This window comes from Oncorhynchus gorbuscha, linkage group LG11, assembly GCF_021184085.1.
Source record: "Oncorhynchus gorbuscha isolate QuinsamMale2020 ecotype Even-year linkage group LG11, OgorEven_v1.0, whole genome shotgun sequence".
Classification (NCBI taxonomy): Eukaryota; Metazoa; Chordata; class Actinopteri; order Salmoniformes; family Salmonidae; genus Oncorhynchus; species Oncorhynchus gorbuscha.
In genome coordinates this window covers 65111039-65130218 of record NC_060183.1, presented here as the reverse complement: position 1 = coordinate 65130218, position 19180 = coordinate 65111039, and the positions used below count along the sequence as shown (strand labels likewise).

The window sequence follows — 19180 nt, the reverse complement described above, 5'->3', positions numbered from 1 at the left end:
GGAGACAGGTTAAATACTGATTTTTAAGCATTGAGACATGGATTGTGTATGTGTGCCATTCAGAAGGTTAATGGGTAAGACAAAATATTGAAGTGCCTTTGAACGAGGTATGGTAGTACAGTAGGTGCCAGGCACATCAGTTTGTGTCAAAAACTGCAATGCTGCTGAGTTTTTCACGCTCAATAGTTTCCCGTGTGTATCAAGAGTAGTCCACCACCCAAAGGACACAACTGTGGGAAGCATTGGAGTCAACATGGGCCAGCATCCCTGTGGAATGTTTTCGACACCTTGTAGAGTCCATCCCCCAAAGAATTGAGGCAGCCCTAGCCAATGTTGTGTCGGCATTAGAATGTGTGAGAATAGAGCACTAGCCCAGGCTATAGTGCACTAAACCACGTATAATCTCCCGTGGACAGTACCTACAGTAAACATAACTGGTACAGTACACCTGTCGGGATAATATGGGATACGAGCAGCATTACTTCTGGGGTTTGGGTTTCATCACTGTTTATTTGGACATATCAGAATTGGGTGAAGGCGGTGCTTAAACTGCTTTACTTCGGCGGATGATAACCACCGGTGAAAATATCAGAAGGGGGTGGGAGGGATTGACTGAGATTTTCCTTTTGTGAGAGTGGAGACAAAACGGAAATCTCCATTTCTAACACACTTCCCCCTAGAACCTATCGAGCAGCTGACCAAAATAACGTAACATTTTAGTTCTGGGTTAAGTGAGATTAAACCACGACTAATCCAGTTAGGCATTTGTTAGGCCACTAGTCCATGTTATGTCTGCCGTAGTAAGCAGGGCTGTCGGGGGGGTTGAGGGCTGATCGTGAGGCTGAGCCATTGGAGGTGGAGGTGAGCTCCATGGTTGTCTGGGTGATAGAGGGGCTGGCTGGCTGCTCTGCCCCACAGCGCTCCTCCTCAGTGGGCTGCAGAACTGTTGACATACTGGTCTCCATCCGGCTGGCCCGGTACACACTCATCTGGAAACAGATAATTGGGACAGAACTGAAAAATACACACTCATACTAGTAACTGAAAGGTTGCAAGATCGAATCCCAGAGCTGTCATTCTGTCCCTGAACAGGGCAGTTAACCCACTGTTCCTAGGCCGTCATTGAAAATAATAATTTGTTCTCAACTGACTTGCCTAGTTAAATAAACAATACACACACCCAGAAAGAAGAGGGAATCTATACACACCTGGGTCTGTAGGTAGCGGGTGGACTTGAGTTCCAGTCCCTCGTAGGAGGCGGCAGGAACACATGGACACCAACAGAACACCTGCTGAAAGCCTGCCCTGAATCTGAACAGAGAGAGGGTTGAGAGAGAAAGAAGGAGAGAGGGGGGAGTGAGAGAGAGAGCGAGCGAGAGAGAGAAGGAGAGACTAATGGATCAAATGGGTGTGTGTGTGTGTGTGTGTGCGTGCGTGCGTGCGTGTTTGTGTGTGTGTGTGTGTACATGCCTGTTGTGTTTGCGCTTGTGTGTGTACCACAGGAGGCTGGTGAGGAGAGAACATATAATATTAATGGCTGGAATGGAGCGAATGGAATGGTATCAAAAACCATGTGTTTGATGTGTTTGGTACCACTCCTATCAATCCATTCTAGCTATTAGTATGAGCCCATCCTCCACAATGAAGGTGCCACCAGCCACCTGTGGTGTGTACAGTCACCTACCTGTCATTGAGACAGCAGTAGATGATAGGGTTGTACATGGTGGAGCTCATGGCCAACCACAGGACAGCCAGGTAGACCTGCTGGATGTAGCGCCACTCAAACAGCTGCATGGGGTCAGGGTGGAACTGCTGGAGCAGGAAGTAGATGTGGTAAGGCAGCCAGCACACTGCAAAAGTACACACCACCACGATCATCATCTTCACAACCTAGAGAGAAGGAGAGGGGAGGGAGGGACAGTTGAAAGCAATTTAGGGATTTTCCTAAGAATATTCACTTAAGAGGTTCCCTGCTGTGTGTAAGCATGCATGAGTGTGTGTACATAAAGGTATTGTGTTCTGCCTGTGAGCGTGTGTGTGTGTGTGTGTGTGTGTGTGTGTGTGTGTGTGTGTGTGTGTGTGTGTGTGTGTGTGTGTGTGTGTGTGTGTGTGTGTGTGTGTGTGTGTGTGTGTGTGTGTGTGTGTACCTTGCGTTTGGCGATTAGCTGCTCTCGGTAACGGTGGGTGGAGTCTCCAGGGATAGTCCCCGCCCACAGGGACGAGCCCACCACCAGGTAGGCACATCCCATAATGCACAGCGGCAGGAAGTAGTACAGCAACACCACAGACACAGAGTACCTACACAGACAGAGACACACACACACACACGCACTAATGAGATTGTTAGACTGGGGTCTCAGGTCTCGTCTAGTCAACCCTGTTCTGATTTGATTCCTTATCTCCGAACGTACGTACACACACACAATGTCTGCTGATACCTTATCAGTCTTGCTACAGGGAGTAGCGGCCCAGAAGATCAGCTCTCACTGAAAGATGTGAAATCAATTTACTGAGGAAGACAGAAGAGAGAGGCCTAAATCAAGCCCTAGCCCCTAACTCCTAACATCAGACGAACTACAGGGACTCAGCTGCTTATGGAAATTACTTAATTCCCCTGAACACCTGAGACTAATGGTAATACTAAATAACACACACACACATACGGGGGAGAGAATGGGTAGGTGGAGAGAGAGAAACACAGAGAATGAGTGATAGAGAGAAGGAGAAAATGTCGGGACAGAGAGAGAGAACTGTGAAACTAGTGAGGCTGGGATTCAATCCGATTGAGGGCTATAGGCATTACGACTTTTAAAGGGAATTTCAGATTGTGCAGCATATGCAATGTTTTCCTGAGAATGGTATCTCCATGAACGAGGGGACCATTGCCTTTAAAATTCGCTATGCTTATAACCTGCGATCAGATTGAATCCGGGCCTTAGAGAACTAGGAAAATGTCTGGACCATAACGACAAATAATTAGTAGGGCTGTCAAACAATTCAAATAATTAATCGAGTTAAAGGCATTAGTTAATTGCCCTAAATTTGGCCCTAAAGAAAATTATATATTTAAAAAGCAGTGCATTGAGTTACAGGCATACTATGCATTGAAGGGACGGAAACACCAAATGATCTACATGAGAATGTTTTAATATAATTTTCACCATAAACAACATGCAAGACATAATATAGCTACAGCTATTAATGCTCTGAATGCTTCAGTAGGCCTACTCCCTCTTATCAATGTTTCAGTAGTCTACTCCCTCTTATTAATGTTTCAGTAGACCTATTCCCTCGTATCAATGTTTCAGTATGTCTACTCCCTCATATCAATGTTTCAGTAGTCTACTCCCTCTTATCAATGTTTCAGTAGTCTACTCCCTCTTATCAATGTTTCAGTAGGCCTACTCCCTCTTATCAATGTTTCAGTAGTCTACTCCCTCTTATCAATGTTTCAGTAGTCTACTCCCTCTTATCAATGTTTCAGTAGTCTACTCCCTCTTATCAATGTTTCAGTAGGCCTACTCCCTCTTATCAATGTTTCAGTAGTCTACTTCCTCTTATCAATGTTTCAGTAGTCTACTCCCTCTTATCAATGTTTCAGTAGTCTACTCCCTCTTATCAATGTTTCAGTAGTCTACTCCCTCTTATCAATGTTTCAGTATGTCTACTCCCTCTTATCAATGTTTCAGTAGTCTACTCCCTCTTATCAATGCTTCAGTAGGCCTACTCCCTCTTATTAATGTTTCAGTAGACCTATTCCCTCGTATCAATGTTTCAGTATGTCTACTCCCTCATATCAATGTTTCAGTAGTCTACTCCCTCTTATCAATGTTTCAGTAGTCTACTCCCTCTTATCAATGTTTCAGTAGGCCTACTCCCTCTTATCAATGTTTCAGTAGTCTACTCCCTCTTATCAATGTTTCAGTAGTCTACTCCCTCTTATCAATGTTTCAGTAGTCTACTCCCTCTTATCAATGTTTCAGTAGGCCTACTCCCTCTTATCAATGTTTCAGTAGTCTACTTCCTCTTATCAATGTTTCAGTAGTCTACTCCCTCTTATCAATGTTTCAGTAGTCTACTCCCTCTTATCAATGTTTCAGTAGTCTACTCCCTCTTATCAATGTTTCAGTATGTCTACTCCCTCTTATCAATGTTTCAGTAGTCTACTCCCTCTTATCAATGTTTCAGTAGGCCTACTCCCTCTTATCAATGTTTCAGTAGTCTACTCCCTCTTATCAATGTTTCAGTAGTCTACTCCCTCTTATCAATGTTTCAGTATGTCTACTCCCTCGTATCAATGTTTCAGTAGTCTACTCCCTCTTATCAATGTTTCAGTATGTCTACTCCCTCTTATCAATGTTTCAGTAGTCTACTCCCTCTTATCAATGTTTCAGTATGTCTACTCCCTATTATCAATGTTTCAGTAGTCTACTCCCTCTTATCAATGTTTCAGTAGTCTACTCCCTCTTATCAATGTTTCAGTAGTCTACTCCCTATTATCAATGTTTCAGTAGTCTACTCCCTCTTATCAATGTTTCAGTAGTCTACTCCCTCTTATCAATGTTTCAGTAGTCTACTCCCTCTTATCAATGTTTCAGTATGTCTACTCCCTCGTATCAATGTTTCAGTAGTCTACTCCCTCGTATCAATGTTTCAGTAGTCTACTCCCTCTTATCAATGTTTCAGTATGTCTACTCCCTCTTATCAATGTTTCAGTAGTCTACTCCCTCTTATCAATGTCTCAATAGTCTACTCCCTCTTATCAATGTTTCAGTAGTCTACTCCCTCTTATCAATGTTTCAGTATGTCTACTCCCTCGTATCAATGTTTCAGTAGTCTACTCCCTCTTATCAATGTTTCAGTAGGACTACTCCCTCTTATCAATGTCTCAGTAATCTACTCCCTCTTATCAATGTTTCAGTAGTCTACTCCCTCTTATCAATGTTTCAGAATGTCTACTTCCTCGTATTAATGTTTCAGTAGTCTACTCCCTCTTATCAATGTTTCAGTAGGACTACTCCCTCTTATCAATGTTTCAGTAGTCTACTCCCTCTTATCAATGTTTTAGTAGGCCTACTCCCTCTTATCAATGTTTCAGTAGTCTACTACCGCTTATAAATGTTTCAGTAGGCCTACTCCCTCTTATTAATGTTTCAGTAGGCCTACTCCCTCTTATCAATGTTTCAGTAGTCTACTCCCTCTTATCAATGTTTCAGCAGCCCTACTCCCTCTTATCAATGTTTCAGTAGTCTCCTCCCTCTTATCAATGTTTCAGTAGTCTACTCCCTCTTATCAATGTTTCAGTAGTCTACTACCGCTTATCAATGTTTCAGTAGTCTACTCCCTCTTATCAATGTTTCAGTAGTCTACTCCCTCGTATCAATGTTTCAGTAGGCCTACTCCCTCTTATTAATGTTTCAGTAGGCCTACTCCCTCTTAACAATGTTTCAGTATGTCTACTCCCTCGTATCAATGTTTCAGTAGTCTACTCCCTCTTATCAATGTTTCAGTAGGCCTACTCCCTCTTATCAATGTTTCAGTAGGCCTACTCCCTCTTATCAATGTTCTTGAAATTTAACACCTGCGCCATAACCATGTCATAAAGCTGACATAACTTGTCATAACCTGTCATAATATGGTCATAAAACTGTCATGACCGACATACACCTGTAGTGACATATATTGCGTTATTTTATGGCTGGTTATGACACCTATATAAGAGTTTGGAAAGAGCCAGTAAGAAAGGCATTTCACTGTACTAGTGCACATGCAGCAGTGTAAAGTACTACTTAGGTCGTTTTTTGGGGTATGTGTACTTTACTTTACTATTTATATTTTTGACAACTTTTTCTTTTACTCCCTGACACCAAAAGTTCTCGTTACATTTGGAATGCTTAGCAGGACAGGATAATGTTCCAAATCACACAATTATCAAGAGAACATCCCTGGTCATCACTACTGCCTCTGATCCTCTGGACTCACTAAACACAAATGCTTGGTTTGCAAATCATGTCTGAGGGTCGGAGTGTGCCCCAGGCTATCCGTAAATAAAAAAATATGAAAATGGTGCCATCTGGTTTGCTTAATATAATGAATTTGAAATGATATGTACTTTTACTTTTCATTTTGATCATTAAGTATATTTTAGCAATTACATTTACCTTTGATACTTATGTATATATAAAACAAAATACTTTTAGACTTTTACTAAAGTAGTATTTTACTGGATGACTTTCACTTTTCCTTGGTTCCTTTTCTATCAACCTGTTGCGACGAGCAATCCCGTATCCGGGATCTTAAGTATAGCCTCAAGCTCATTAGCATAACGCAACGTTAACTATTCATGAAAATCACAAATGAAATGAAATAAATATATTGGCTCTCAAGCTTAGCCTTTTGTTAACAACACTGTCATCTCAGATTTTCAAAATATGCTTTTCAACCATAGCAAAACAAGCATTTGTGTAAGAGTATTGATAGCTAGCATAGCATTAAGCCTAGCATTCAACAGGCAACATTTTCACAAAAACAAGAAAAGCATTCAAATAAAATAATTTACCTTTGAAGAACTTTGGATGTTTTCAATGAGGAGACTCTCAGTTAGATAGCAAATGTTCAGTTTTTCCAAAAATATTATTTGTGTAGGAGAAATCGCTCTGTTTTGTTCATCACGTTTGGCTGAGAAAACCCCCCAAAATTCAGTCATTAAAACGCGAACTTTTTTCCAAATGAACTCCATAATATCGACAGAAACATGGCAAACATTGTTTAGAATCAATCCTCAAGGTGGTTTTCACATATCTATTCGATGATAAGTCACTCGTGGCAGTTTAGTTTCTTTTCTCTTCAAAATGGAAACATGCACGCGCCTGGAGATTACGCAATAGTTTCGACGGAGGACACCGAGCGGACACCTGGTAAATGTAGTTTCTTATGGTCAATCTTCCAATGATATGCCTACAAATACGTCACAATGCTGCAGACACCTTGGGGAAACGACAGAAAGTGTAGGCCCATTCCTTGCGCATTCACAGCCATATAAGGAGACATTGGAACAAAGCGCCTCCAAAATCTGGGGCATTTCCTGTTTGAAATGTAATCTTGGTTTCGCCTGTAGCATCAGTTCTGTGGCACTCACAGATAATATTTTTGCAGATTTGGAAACGTCAGAGTGTTTTCTTTCCAAAGCTGTCAATTATATGCATAGTCAAGCATCTTTTCGTGACAAAATATCTTGTTTAAAACTGGAACGTTTTTCATCCAAAAAATGTAATAGCGCCCCCTAATGCATAACTGGTTAAGGTATCTTTACTTTTACTCAATTGGGTACTGTTCCAACCCTGTGCACGTGACAATTCAAAACTTGAAACACACATCCTCTCTCACACAATCATACACACCCTACTCTTGCAAATGCAGCCCACCTTTGAAGCATCTCTTTGAGGAGTCTATTCCTGTTCAGTTCGTCCTGTGCCATCTACAATTGTGCATAGCCTAGTCAGTGGTCATGTTATCAGGTTGCTAACCAGCTAAACAATGTTGTTTGTTATCAAACCCAAAAAATAGCGGCTCGCGAGTAGTTAAAAACGACCCTTGACATACGCACCAATCCGTGGAAGGAAAAACAGACGCAATTCACGGCACCAAAACAAATGTCCACGTTAACTTTGACAGCCCTGAAAATGAGTAAAGTCAATTCTGAGTGAAGAACGTTTTAATAGCTAAACCACCTAGTCTGTCTTTTTTAATTGCTGCATTGTTGACTAATGATATCAAACTGTTATCATTCATAGAGAACAACTTATATTTCACAGTTCGGAACATGGCTGTCTAGGAAGTCTAGACTGTTAAAGATGATTATTCATCTCTTTAATCTATCATTGATTTGAATTGTCTTGTTTTCTGTGTGATAAATCAAATGCTATACACAGCATCAATAAACAACACAACAAAACAGAAAAACAATAATAACAATGCAATTAATGAAAGTCTGTCTAACAATGATTATTCATAACAAATAACCCCCCCAGACTGAACACCTGTCATCTGTTTGGTTCTAAATCAGTCTCCTGGCTAATAGAGGTTGGATAGATTCATGAATCATTCCACTAGGATGCTACATTACAAGGAGACAAACAGCAGAAAGACGCTCGGCCTATTCATCCAGAAGTTGGGAGACAGAAAAAGGATGTGAGTAGTGAATCAGATTCTACAGACAGAAAATAATTCAGTTTATTCTCTAATGTGTAGTGAACCTCCTGAAGATTACGCTTCTTTCAAACACCTTTGTGTGTGTGTCTCAGTACTCACATCTTTTTGAAGTCCATGGTTGTGTCATTGGTGTATTCAGGCCATTGGATGTAACAAACAGTCCTACCAGGCAGCTGGTCAGTAGCTGAGTAGTAGTACTGGGGGAAGGCCAATAGTAGAGCTAACACCCAGATCCCTCCGATCACTACACGGGTCTCTGCTGAAGACAACCTCTGCCTCAGGGGGTGGATGATAGCCATGTACCTGGAACACACACAAAAACACACACAAAGTGACTAGTTATATATACACATACATGTGGGATATGAATTTTTGCACTAACTCTCTTGCACTGACTTTATGCACAAACATGAGACTCTACCAACACACTCACACATACACCCCAAGACACACACACACATACACACACACACACACACACGCACACACTCATACACACACACTCACACTCACATATGCTCTCTCTCTCACACACTCACACACTCACTTTCCCGTCATTGTTACTCATTATTCACTGTGTATTTAATCCTCCTGTCACTATTTTGTTGTTGTATCTTCGTCTCTGCATTGTTGGGAAGGGCCCGTAAGTAAGCTATTCACTGTTATTCTACACCTGTTGTTTATGAAGCATGTGACAAATACAATTTGATTTGATTTTTTGATTTTGACACACAGAGGTCAGTAATACACACACACACACTGTAATACACACACAGAGATATCAGTACTACACACACACAGATCAGTAATATACACACACACAGAGAGATCAGTAACACACACACACACACACAGAGAGGTCAGTAATACACGCAGATCAGTAATACACACACACACATAGTAATCAGTTATACACACACGCACACTGTTATACACACACACGCACACACACACTGCTATACACACAGGCACATTACTGTAACACAGACACACATTTATATATACACACACGCTCGCTACTGAGGGGACACCAGGGGATACAGACATGGCTCCGATTAGTTTTACATTCCACTGGTTTAATTTAATTGGCAATTACTGATAGTTCAACTTCTTTAGCACAACAGCTACATTCTGGTGACAGATGGAGAAGAGACACTGCACTGTGTGTGTGTTCCTCCAAGCTCTAATGAAAGGTAATCATGCAGAGTTGATGTGAGTGTATCTGATCCTTCTCCTCTCCTTCTCGCCTCCTCTACCCTCCTCTCCTCCTCGCCTCCTCTACCTCCTCTCCTCCTCGCCTCCTCTCCTTCTCTCATCCTCTCCTCTCGTTGTGTTGCTTCACTGATGTGATTTACTTTTCTAATCAAGACAGAGATGGGGTGATGCCAAAACTATCATCTCCCTTCCTCTCTTTCTTCGCCGTTTCTCTCTTCTTCGCCCTTTCTCTCCTCAATCCCGTCCACCCCTTCTCCTCCTCTGTTCCCCTCTCCTTCCCTCTTGATTATCACCCCTTCCCATTTGTTCTCTCACTCTCCCTATCCCTGCCTCCCTCTCTATCTCTCTCTTTCTCTGCCTGTTGAGGTAAAAATCGATCCTCTTCAGACACCTGTTGTTAACGCTCCTGGGGAGCCTGGGGTCATCTGGGGGAAGGGCTGCTGTCTTTCTCTCTCTACTTCACTAATGCAAGAATGTTCAGATTGTTCTGACACACTGAAGAAAGGGGATCTGTGTTCTGACAGTGAGCCCTGAATGATGGATGGTGTGGGAAGGATGGAAGGGAGAGGAGCAGGGATGATGTGAAGGAAAACGCAGCTCTCACACACTGAGGCTGTGGCGACATACTGATGACATTATATGAGAGAGAAGCAGGGTTGGAGAAGGGATCTCTACAGCATTTAGGGCCGCTTACCGGTTCCGAGCTATGGCAGTCATAGAGTAGATTCTAGTGAAAACAAACACACAGTAGAGTGCACCCATGCACGGACACACACACGCACGCACGCACACGCACGCACGCACACACACACACACACACACACACACACACACACACACACACACACACACACACACACACACACACACACACACACACACACACACACACACACACACACACACACACACACACACACACACACACACACACACACACACACACACACACACACACACACAGCTCACCTTTCCAGTGCTATGGCGGTCATGGAGTATATGCTGGTGAAGACTGCTGCAATGGGGAAGAAGTTATGGAACCGACAGTAGCTCAAACCAAAGTACCACTCGTTATGGATGCTGTATGCAAAGTTTATCACTGTGTTGAAGGCAGACATAGATGCCTCTGCAAAGGCTAGGTTCACCTGGGAGGAGAAAAGAGGAATCAGACACAGACAAACGGACAGACGCATGCACACAAACAAAGTTCACATTCACTAGTGATATTTTTTAAAATAAAATAAATTAATTTGGAAATGATTACATAACGTCTGTCCTAGCTCTCTCGTTCTTTATCATTTTACATGTGTTTGTTTACCAGGAAGTAGTTGGTCACGGTCCTCATGCGTTTGTGCGCGAGGATGATCCAGATGACCACCAGGTTACCGATCACCGAGACGCACACCATGCTGCAGTAGGCGATGGCCCAGAGAGCGATCTGCCAGATCGGCTGCACGAACTGGTTATATCCCTCTGTGTCGTTCAAACTGGAGCCGTTAGTGGCGTTAATGGAAAGGTAGTTATCCGTGGTGTTCAAAAACGAATCCATCTTTAGATCTCGGATATGTTGTGTTGAAAGAGTAATAATCCAAATAGTAATAGCTAAAATAATAAATATTATATTTGAAGAATAAATAGAGATATTCCCAGTAGCCTAACCTTGTGTGATCGTTTCACAACAAAACCATCTTCTGAGGTTTAGCTTTGATGCTGAGGGTTATAAACCCCCAAATATGTTGATAGTGACCGAAAAAAGAAGGTGAAAGGAATGTTGATCTGGGAGAATATCGCAGAAGTAAAAACAGTCTAGTTACTTTCTTCTGTTGGCCGTCTCACTTGTCAGATTTACGCACTTCTCTCTCCCAAATGGACAAGAAAGTTTTGTAATTTGAGTTACAGGTGAAAAGCTTTGGGATTGAAATTGTCTTCGTTCTCCATATTCGTGTTTACTTTCCCGTTAACAGTAAACCTTTTTTCTTGTCGCGCACAGGCTGGGAAGGACGCACACTATGCGCTCATCACAAAGCCAAACATTTGACATACCCATGCCGCACACAGACACTCGAGTCAAATACGCACGCGCGTAAAAGCCACATATACACACACACAACGAGGAATATGTTTGAGGTGAAGTGCATATATAAGAATGGTTTATGTATTATTTTGTGATTTCCCTCAGTTAGCAAGGTAAGGTGTAGATTGAGTCAGATGGAAATCTCTGAAATGTCTCTCTTTTTCTCTCTGGAAGTAGTGTTTTCTGCATCTATGAAATAGCCTATGGTCTTTTGAGTGGGTCACATTAATCGATGCCCTTGTCTCCAGTCAGACATCTGGAGTTCAGTCTGCTATTTCAACTCTTTCTCTTAATTTCCTCTCTCCCTATGTTGCTCAAGTTATCTCTCTGCAATGAACATGATGGGAGACAGAGAGCTGGTTTCAAGCGCAGGGTGTTTATTTGTAAAGGACCACAAGAGGAGGCAGGTAGCTGGGTCCAGGGTCAGGCGGAAGGTCATACACAGGGGGTCCAAAAAGGCAACAGTACAGGCAGGGAAACGGCTAGTAACGTTGTCCGGGAGATCAGGCAATAGGTTGATAACAGGAAATCCGATAAAGTACAGACAGGGAATAGGCAAAATGTGTCGTTAGTGAGGCAGGCAAAAACTATCATACAAGGGAGGATTCAATTACGGGAAGAACAGCGCTCCGAATAGAAGTGTGTCACAAAACAAACAATAGCTCACAATGATGGGGTGCAAAGAACTGAACTAAATAGTGTGTGATAATGACATACAGGTGTGTGAACAGGTGATCAGAATTCAGGTGATTGGGATCTGGAGAGTGAGTGTGAGCTGGAAAGTGGGCTGGAAAGTGAGCTGCGTTCAGGGGATCTACGTGCTTGAGAGTGCGAGTTGGAAGCAGAAGTTACACTCTCATCCTCCCTCCAATCATTCTCCTCCTCTTTACCAGAGAGAGTAAGCATCATTAGGAAGAGTGGTCTGTGTAAGTTCCCTACATAAATATTCTGATGTCTGGATATCAAGGCTGGGGAGATGTCAAGCCTCATTTACAAGACAGGGGCTGCATTACTATTATATAGTAACATTACTCTATTCTGTCTATCCTCTCCCTGCTCACTCTCTATCCTCATTTCCTGTCACTCAGTCGGCACTCAGTCGGCTCTGTCCTCTCTCTCTCTCTCTCTCTCTCTCTCTCTCTCTCTCTCTCTCTCTCTCTCTCTCTCTCTCTCTCTCTCTCTCTCTCTCTCTCTCTCTCTCTCTCTCTCTCTCTCTCTCTCTCTCTCTCTCTCTCTCTCTCTCTCTCTCTGTCTCTGTCTTTCTTACACACACCAAACAGAGTTATCATCAGAATGTACAGCAGGGAAATGGAAGCCAATGTCACCTACTGCTACTCAACTACTCAGAACTACAACACAATCCACCTTGAGAGAGGGGAGGTGAGGAGAGAGGGATGAGGAGAGTGGGATAGGGAGAGGAGGGCAGTGGACTGGAGGAGAAGAAAGGAGAGGATGGGTAGATGAGGGCAGTGGATGAGAAGAAGATGTAGGATCTTAATTTGATCACCCTGTTGCAGGAGAACTTTCCTGTAATGCAGAACATTTAAACACCAGTGTATTTGAGGTTTAACAAAAGGCTTCTGAAGTTTGTAATTTCCACTTTTCTACAAATTTCAGACTTGATTTATATATATTTTTTTCTTACGAAAAATGTATCAAACTCTACAAAAATGTCCATTAATCATAATCCACATAATAATCCACATAATAATCCACATATTAATCCACATTTCATGTTGCTGCTGGATTATTTCACTACTCTATTAAGTTCGTACATCTGTAGCAAGGAGAGGGAGAAAGAGAGAAGAAGTGAAGGGCAGGAAAGTTACAAAGAGAGGGTTTTAATCTATGTGGGATAGATAACACAACATTTTTCATCTTCCTGTCAAATCCTCGACACACAGGTCCTCAATCTGAATGTACGAAAGGGAAGAAGAAAGACATCTGAATGTGAGAAACAGCGATAGAGAGAGGTAGAGGATGGAGGAATGGAGTGAATGCATAAGTACCTGAAACCTTGTTCTCTCAGCCTCCCAGTCACACATAGGTGATTCAATCTAACAGCCCGAGAAATAGATAGAATGAAAAGGGGGGAGGGAGAGCGAGAGAGAGAGAGAGAGGGAATAAGGAGGAGGGAAGGAGAAAGGAATAGAATCTTGTCCAGAGAGGTTTGATTTGATATACTCAGGCATAATTAGAATAAAATGTTCCTCTAATAGGGTGTGAGATTAAGACAGAGAAACAACAACCATTCCTCACGCAGAGAATAAGAAATATGTACAGATTCTGTCAGTGGAATTTTGCACAAAAGCACAAACATTTAATGCAACCACACAGCCTGGAGTGGCTGAGTGCTCAGAGACCTCTTATCCAGCTGTGCTCTGGCACACTTACCTGGAGAGAGAGACAAAGAGGCTTGGGGACAAAATGGGGGAAAGAAAGAGTGCATTAGCAAAAGAGAGAAAGAGAAGCCTACGTGATGAGTGATGAGTTTGTGTGATGAGTCTTTGTTGAGAGAGCATACCCAAACCCCAGCTTTAAAACCAATGTCCAGTTAGACCCCAGCATTAAACTCCATGTTCAGTTAAACCCCAGCTTTAAACCCCATGTTCAGTTAAACCTCAGCTTTAGACCCCATGTTCAGTTAAACCCCATGTTCAGTTAAACCCCAGCTTTAAACCCCATGTTCAGTTAAACCGCAGCTTTAAACCCCATGTTCAGTTAAACCCCAGCTTTAAACCCCATGTTCAGTTAATCCCCATGTTCAGTTAAACCCCAGCTTTAAACCCCATGTTCAGTTAAACCTCAGCTTTAAACCCCATGTTCAGTTAAACCCCAGCTTTAAACCCCATGTTCAGTTTAACCCCAACTTTAAACCCCATGTTCAGTTAAACCCAAGCTTTAAACACCATGTCTAGTTAGATCCCATCATTAGATCCCATGTCCCCTATAGGGTCCCTCCTCCCCTCAGACAGACACTATAGGGTCCCTCCTCCCCTCAGACAGACTCTACAGGGTCCCTCCTCCCCTCAGACAGACACTATAGGGTCCCTCATCCCCTCAGACAGACACTATATGGTCCCTCCTCCCCTCAGACAGACACTATAGGGTCCCTCCTCCCCTCAGACAGACACTATAGGGTCCCTCCTCCCCTCAGACAGACTCTACAGGGTCCCTCCTCCCCTCACACAGACTCTACAGGGTCCCTCCTCCCCTCAGACAGTCCTTACATGTAAGCTGAACCGGTATAAAAAGAACTCCTTCATTTCTAAATCCATCAAATACCTAAACAGCAATAAATAAAACTGAGCTGGGTACTATAAGGGTCATGTGTAATGTATGTTTGAGTGTAATGTACAGTGTTGTATACAGCAGTACTGTGTTTCGAAGAAAGACGTGTGTTCAACAGAAAGATGTTAAAGGTGTTCAACAGAAAGATGTTAAAGGTGTTCAACAGAAAGATGTTAAAGGTGTTCAACAGAAAGATGTTAAAGGTGTTCAACAGAAAGATGTTAAAGGTGTTCAACAGAAAGATGTTAAAGGTGTTCAACAGAAAGATGTTAAAGGTGTTCAACAGAAAGATGTTAAAGGTGTCCAACAGAAAGATGTTAAAGGTGTTCAACAGAAAGATGTTAAAGGTGTTCAACAGAAAGATGTTAAAGGTGTTCAACAGAAAGATGTTAAAGGTGTTCAACAGAAAGATGTTAAAGGTGTTCAACAGAAAGATGTTAAAGGTGTCCAAAAGAAAGATGTTAAAGGTGTTCAACAGAAAGATGTTAAAGGTGTTCAACAGAAAGATGTTAAAGGTGTTCAACAGAAAGATGTTAAAGGTTTTAAGAAGAAGAGAGAGACAGAGATGAGGGGGGGACAGAAAGTGAGAGGAAATGGGATAGAGAGACAGAGATGAGGGGGGGACAGAAAGTGAGAGGAAATGGGATAGAGAGACAGAGGGAGGGAGGGACTCCTGTAAATAAGACACTCATCTGTTGTAGCTGTATAATTAACACACGATTACGAAGTTCTGCTTCATGATTATCTGATTAGATTCCAGCGCCTTTCATTCCTGTTCAGTCAATCCCACAAGAAGATTACTGTTGATGTACCTGGCCTGCTCCGTGACCATGCATCTATCACCTCATCATCACTCTCTCTGTGTCTCTCCTGTAATTAAATTATGTGACTGACATGTGTAATGTCAGCTCTGCCCTCAGGTGTGTCAGTATTATAAGGTATCAAAAACGCGAAAGTGTGTCAGGCTACTTGTGAGTACAGTACCACTTCCTCCTGATTTGGACGGCGCCACAAGTTAGGTGGTGCAAGTGGCGACACTTCAGGCTGAGGAGTAGGTTTCCCACATCCCCATGTGACACACACACACACACACACACACACACACACACACACACACACACACACACACACACACACACACACACACACACACACACACACACACACACACACACACACACACACACACACACACACACACACACGCCCCTACAGCATCAATCAATGAATCAAATTATCCAGGGTCCCGTCCTGAAAACCTCCTATTTTTCATGTCACATCCCCCCTCTCTCCTCTCCTTGTACCCCCTCTAGTAATCCCTCTCTGTTCGTGGGACTCTTGGGCATACACAATGGCAGAGTGTGAATTAATAATGGTTCTCACCCAGCCGTGTGTGTGTGTGTGTGTGTGTGTGTGTGTGTGTGTGTGTGTGTGTGTGTGTGTGTGCGTGCGTGCGTGCGTGCGTGCGTGCGTGCGTGCGTGCGTGCGTGCGTGCGTGCGTGCGTGCGTGCGTGCGTGCGTGCGTGCGTGCGTGCGTGCGTGCGTGCGTGCGTGCGTGCGTGCGTGCGTGCGTGCGAGGAAGCTTGTAGACACTTGAAGTGAAGGGTGACACAAACACAAGAGAAAGATAAGATGTCTGTTAGGCGACACCGCGATTAAAGCAGTAAGATGTGTGACCCGTTGCCATGTAAACAGGGCAACCAGAGGAGCACAAACAACATTGTGAATACAAGCAATATTTATCAGTTTACTTATCTTCACCTACTATTCATACTACAACCATTTTCACATTGTTAAAAACACCATACATAGCTGATAATAGAACATTTGAAAAGTCCTTATAGTTTTGAAACCTTTGCGTGCAATGTTTAATGTACATTTCTTGTTTCTTCTCACTTTTGTTTCTTGTTTATTTCACTTTCACTTTGGCCATGTACACATGTGTTTCCTATGCCAATAAAACCCCTTTGAATTGAATTGATAGAGGGAGAGAGATATAAGAGAGAGAGAGATGAGAGAGTGAGAAGAGGGAGAAGAGGGAGAGAGAGATGAGAGTGAGAAGAGAGAGAGAGAGATGAGAAGAGGGAGAGAGATATAAGAGAGAGTGAGAAGAGAGAGAGATGAGGGTGAGAGATAAGAGAGAGTGAGAAGAGGGAGAGAGAGATATAAGAGAGAGTGTGAGAAGAGGGAGAGAGATGAGAGAGTGAGAAGAGGGAGAGAGAGATGAGAAGAGGGAGAGAGATATAAGAGAGAGTGAGAAGAGAGAGAGATGAGGGAGAGAGATAAGAGAGAGTGAGAAGAGGGAGAGAGAGAGTGATGAGAGATGAGAGAGTGAGAAGAGGGAGAGAGAGATGAGAAGAGGGAGAGAGATATAAGAGAGAGTGAGAAGAGAGAGAGATGAGGGAGAGAGATAAGAGAGAGTGAGAAGAGGGAGAGAGAGATATAAGAGAGAGTGTGAGAAGAGGGAGAGAGATGAGAGAGTGAGAAGAGGGAGAGAGTGAGAAGAGGGAGAGATATAAGAGGGTGTGTGAGAGATAAGAGGGTGTGTGTGTATATACACTGCTCAAAAAATAAAGGGAACACTTAAACAACACAATGTAACACCCAAGTCAATCACACTTCTGTGAAATCAAACTGTCCACTTAGGAAGCAACACTGATTGACAATACATTTCACATGCTGTTGTTCAAATGGAATAGACAACAGGTGGGAATTATAGGCAATTAGCAAGACACCCCCAATAAAGGAGTGGTTCTGCAGGTGGTAACCACAGACCACTTCTCAGTTCCTATGCTTCCTGGCTGATGTTTTGGTCACTTTTGAATGCTGGCAGTGCTTTCACTCTAGTGGTAGCATGAGACGGAATCTATGACCCACACAAGTGGCTCAGGTAGTGCAGCTCATCCAGGATGGCACATCAATGCGAGCTGTGGCAAGAAGGTTTGCTGTGTCTGTCAGCGTAGTGTCCAGAGCATGGAGGCGCTACCAGGAGACAGGCCAGTACATCAGGAGATGTGGAGGAGGCCGTAGGAGGGCAACAACCCAGCAGCAGGACTGCTACCTCCACCTTTGTGCAAGGAGGAGCAGGAGGAGCACTGTCAGAGCCCTGCAAAATGACCTCCAGTAGGCCACAAATGTACATGTGTCTGCTCAAACGGTCAGAAACAGACTCCATGAGGGTGGTATGAGGGCCCGACGTCCACAGCCCAACACCGTGCAGGACGTTTGGCATTTGCCAGAGAACACCAAGATTGGCAAATTCGCCTCTGGCGCCCTGTGCTCTTCACAGATGAAAGCAGGTTCACACTGAGCACATGTGACAAACGTGACAGAGTCTGGAGACGCCGTGGAGAACGTTCTGCCTGCAACATCCTCCAGCATGACCGGTTTGGGGGTGGGTCAGTCATGGTGTGGGGTGGCATTTCTTTGGGGGGCCGCACAGCCCTCCATGTGCTCGCCAGAGGTAGCCTAACTGCCATTAGGTACCGAGATGAGATCCTCAGACCCCTTGTGAGACCATATGCTGGTGCGGTTGGCCCTGGGTTCCTCCTAATGCAAGACAATGCTAGACCTCATGTGGCTGGAGTGTGTCAGCAGTTCCTGCAAGAGGAAGGCATTGATGCTATGGACCGCCCGTTCCCCAGACCTGAATCCAATTGAGCACATCTGGGACATCATGTCTCGCTCCATCCACCAACGCCACGTTGCACCACAGACTGTCCAGGAGTTGGTGGATGGTTTAGACCAGGTCTGGGAGGAGATCCCTCAGGAGACCATCCACCCCCTCATCAGGAGCATGCCCAGGCGTTGTAGGTAGGTCATACAGGCACGTGGAGGCCACACACACTACTGAGCCTCATTTTGACTTGCTTTAAGGACATTACATCAAAGTTGGATCAGCCTGTAGTGTGGTTTTCCACTTTAATTTTGAGTGTCACTCCAAATCCAGACCTCCGTGGGTTGCTAAATTTGATTTCCATTGATCATTTTTGTGTGATTTTGTTGTCAGCACATTCAACTATGTAAAGAAAAAAGTATTTAATAATAATATTTCATTCATTTAGTGTTCCCTTTAATTTTTGAGCAGTTGTTTGACAACTGACAGATCATGACCCTGTGAATCACTCTATTCAATTTCTATCATGATTACAGCAGCAAATCCTTATCATATCTGTTATCATCTTGACATTTTCTCCAGGGTCCCCATCCTAAAATATCCTGCTTTTCATCTGTCACACTCCCCCTCTTCTCTCTTCTTGTACCCCCTCTAGGAATCCCTCTCTCCTCCTCCCGCTGTTCATGGGACTCTTGGGCATACACAATGGCAGAGTATGAATTAATAATGGGTGTCCCCCAGCCGTGTGTGTGTGTCTTTCAAGCAGTCTCATG

General features: G+C 43.5%; 1 protein-coding gene across 1 annotated transcript; it reads right to left on the bottom strand.

The window, feature by feature from the left end:
* Positions 1–242: 242 nt before the first annotated feature.
* Positions 243–10975, bottom strand: LOC124047929 (substance-P receptor-like). The gene is made up of 7 exons (XM_046368276.1): positions 10745–10975; positions 10396–10571; positions 8311–8514; positions 2148–2298; positions 1685–1890; positions 1209–1311; positions 243–989 (listed from the first exon to the last, which is right to left on the bottom strand). The coding sequence occupies exons 1-7, from the start codon at positions 10973–10975 to the stop codon at positions 777–779; spliced, it is 1284 nt and encodes a 427-aa protein (XP_046224232.1). The 3' UTR covers positions 243–776.
* Between the last annotated feature and the right edge of the window lie 8205 nt (positions 10976–19180).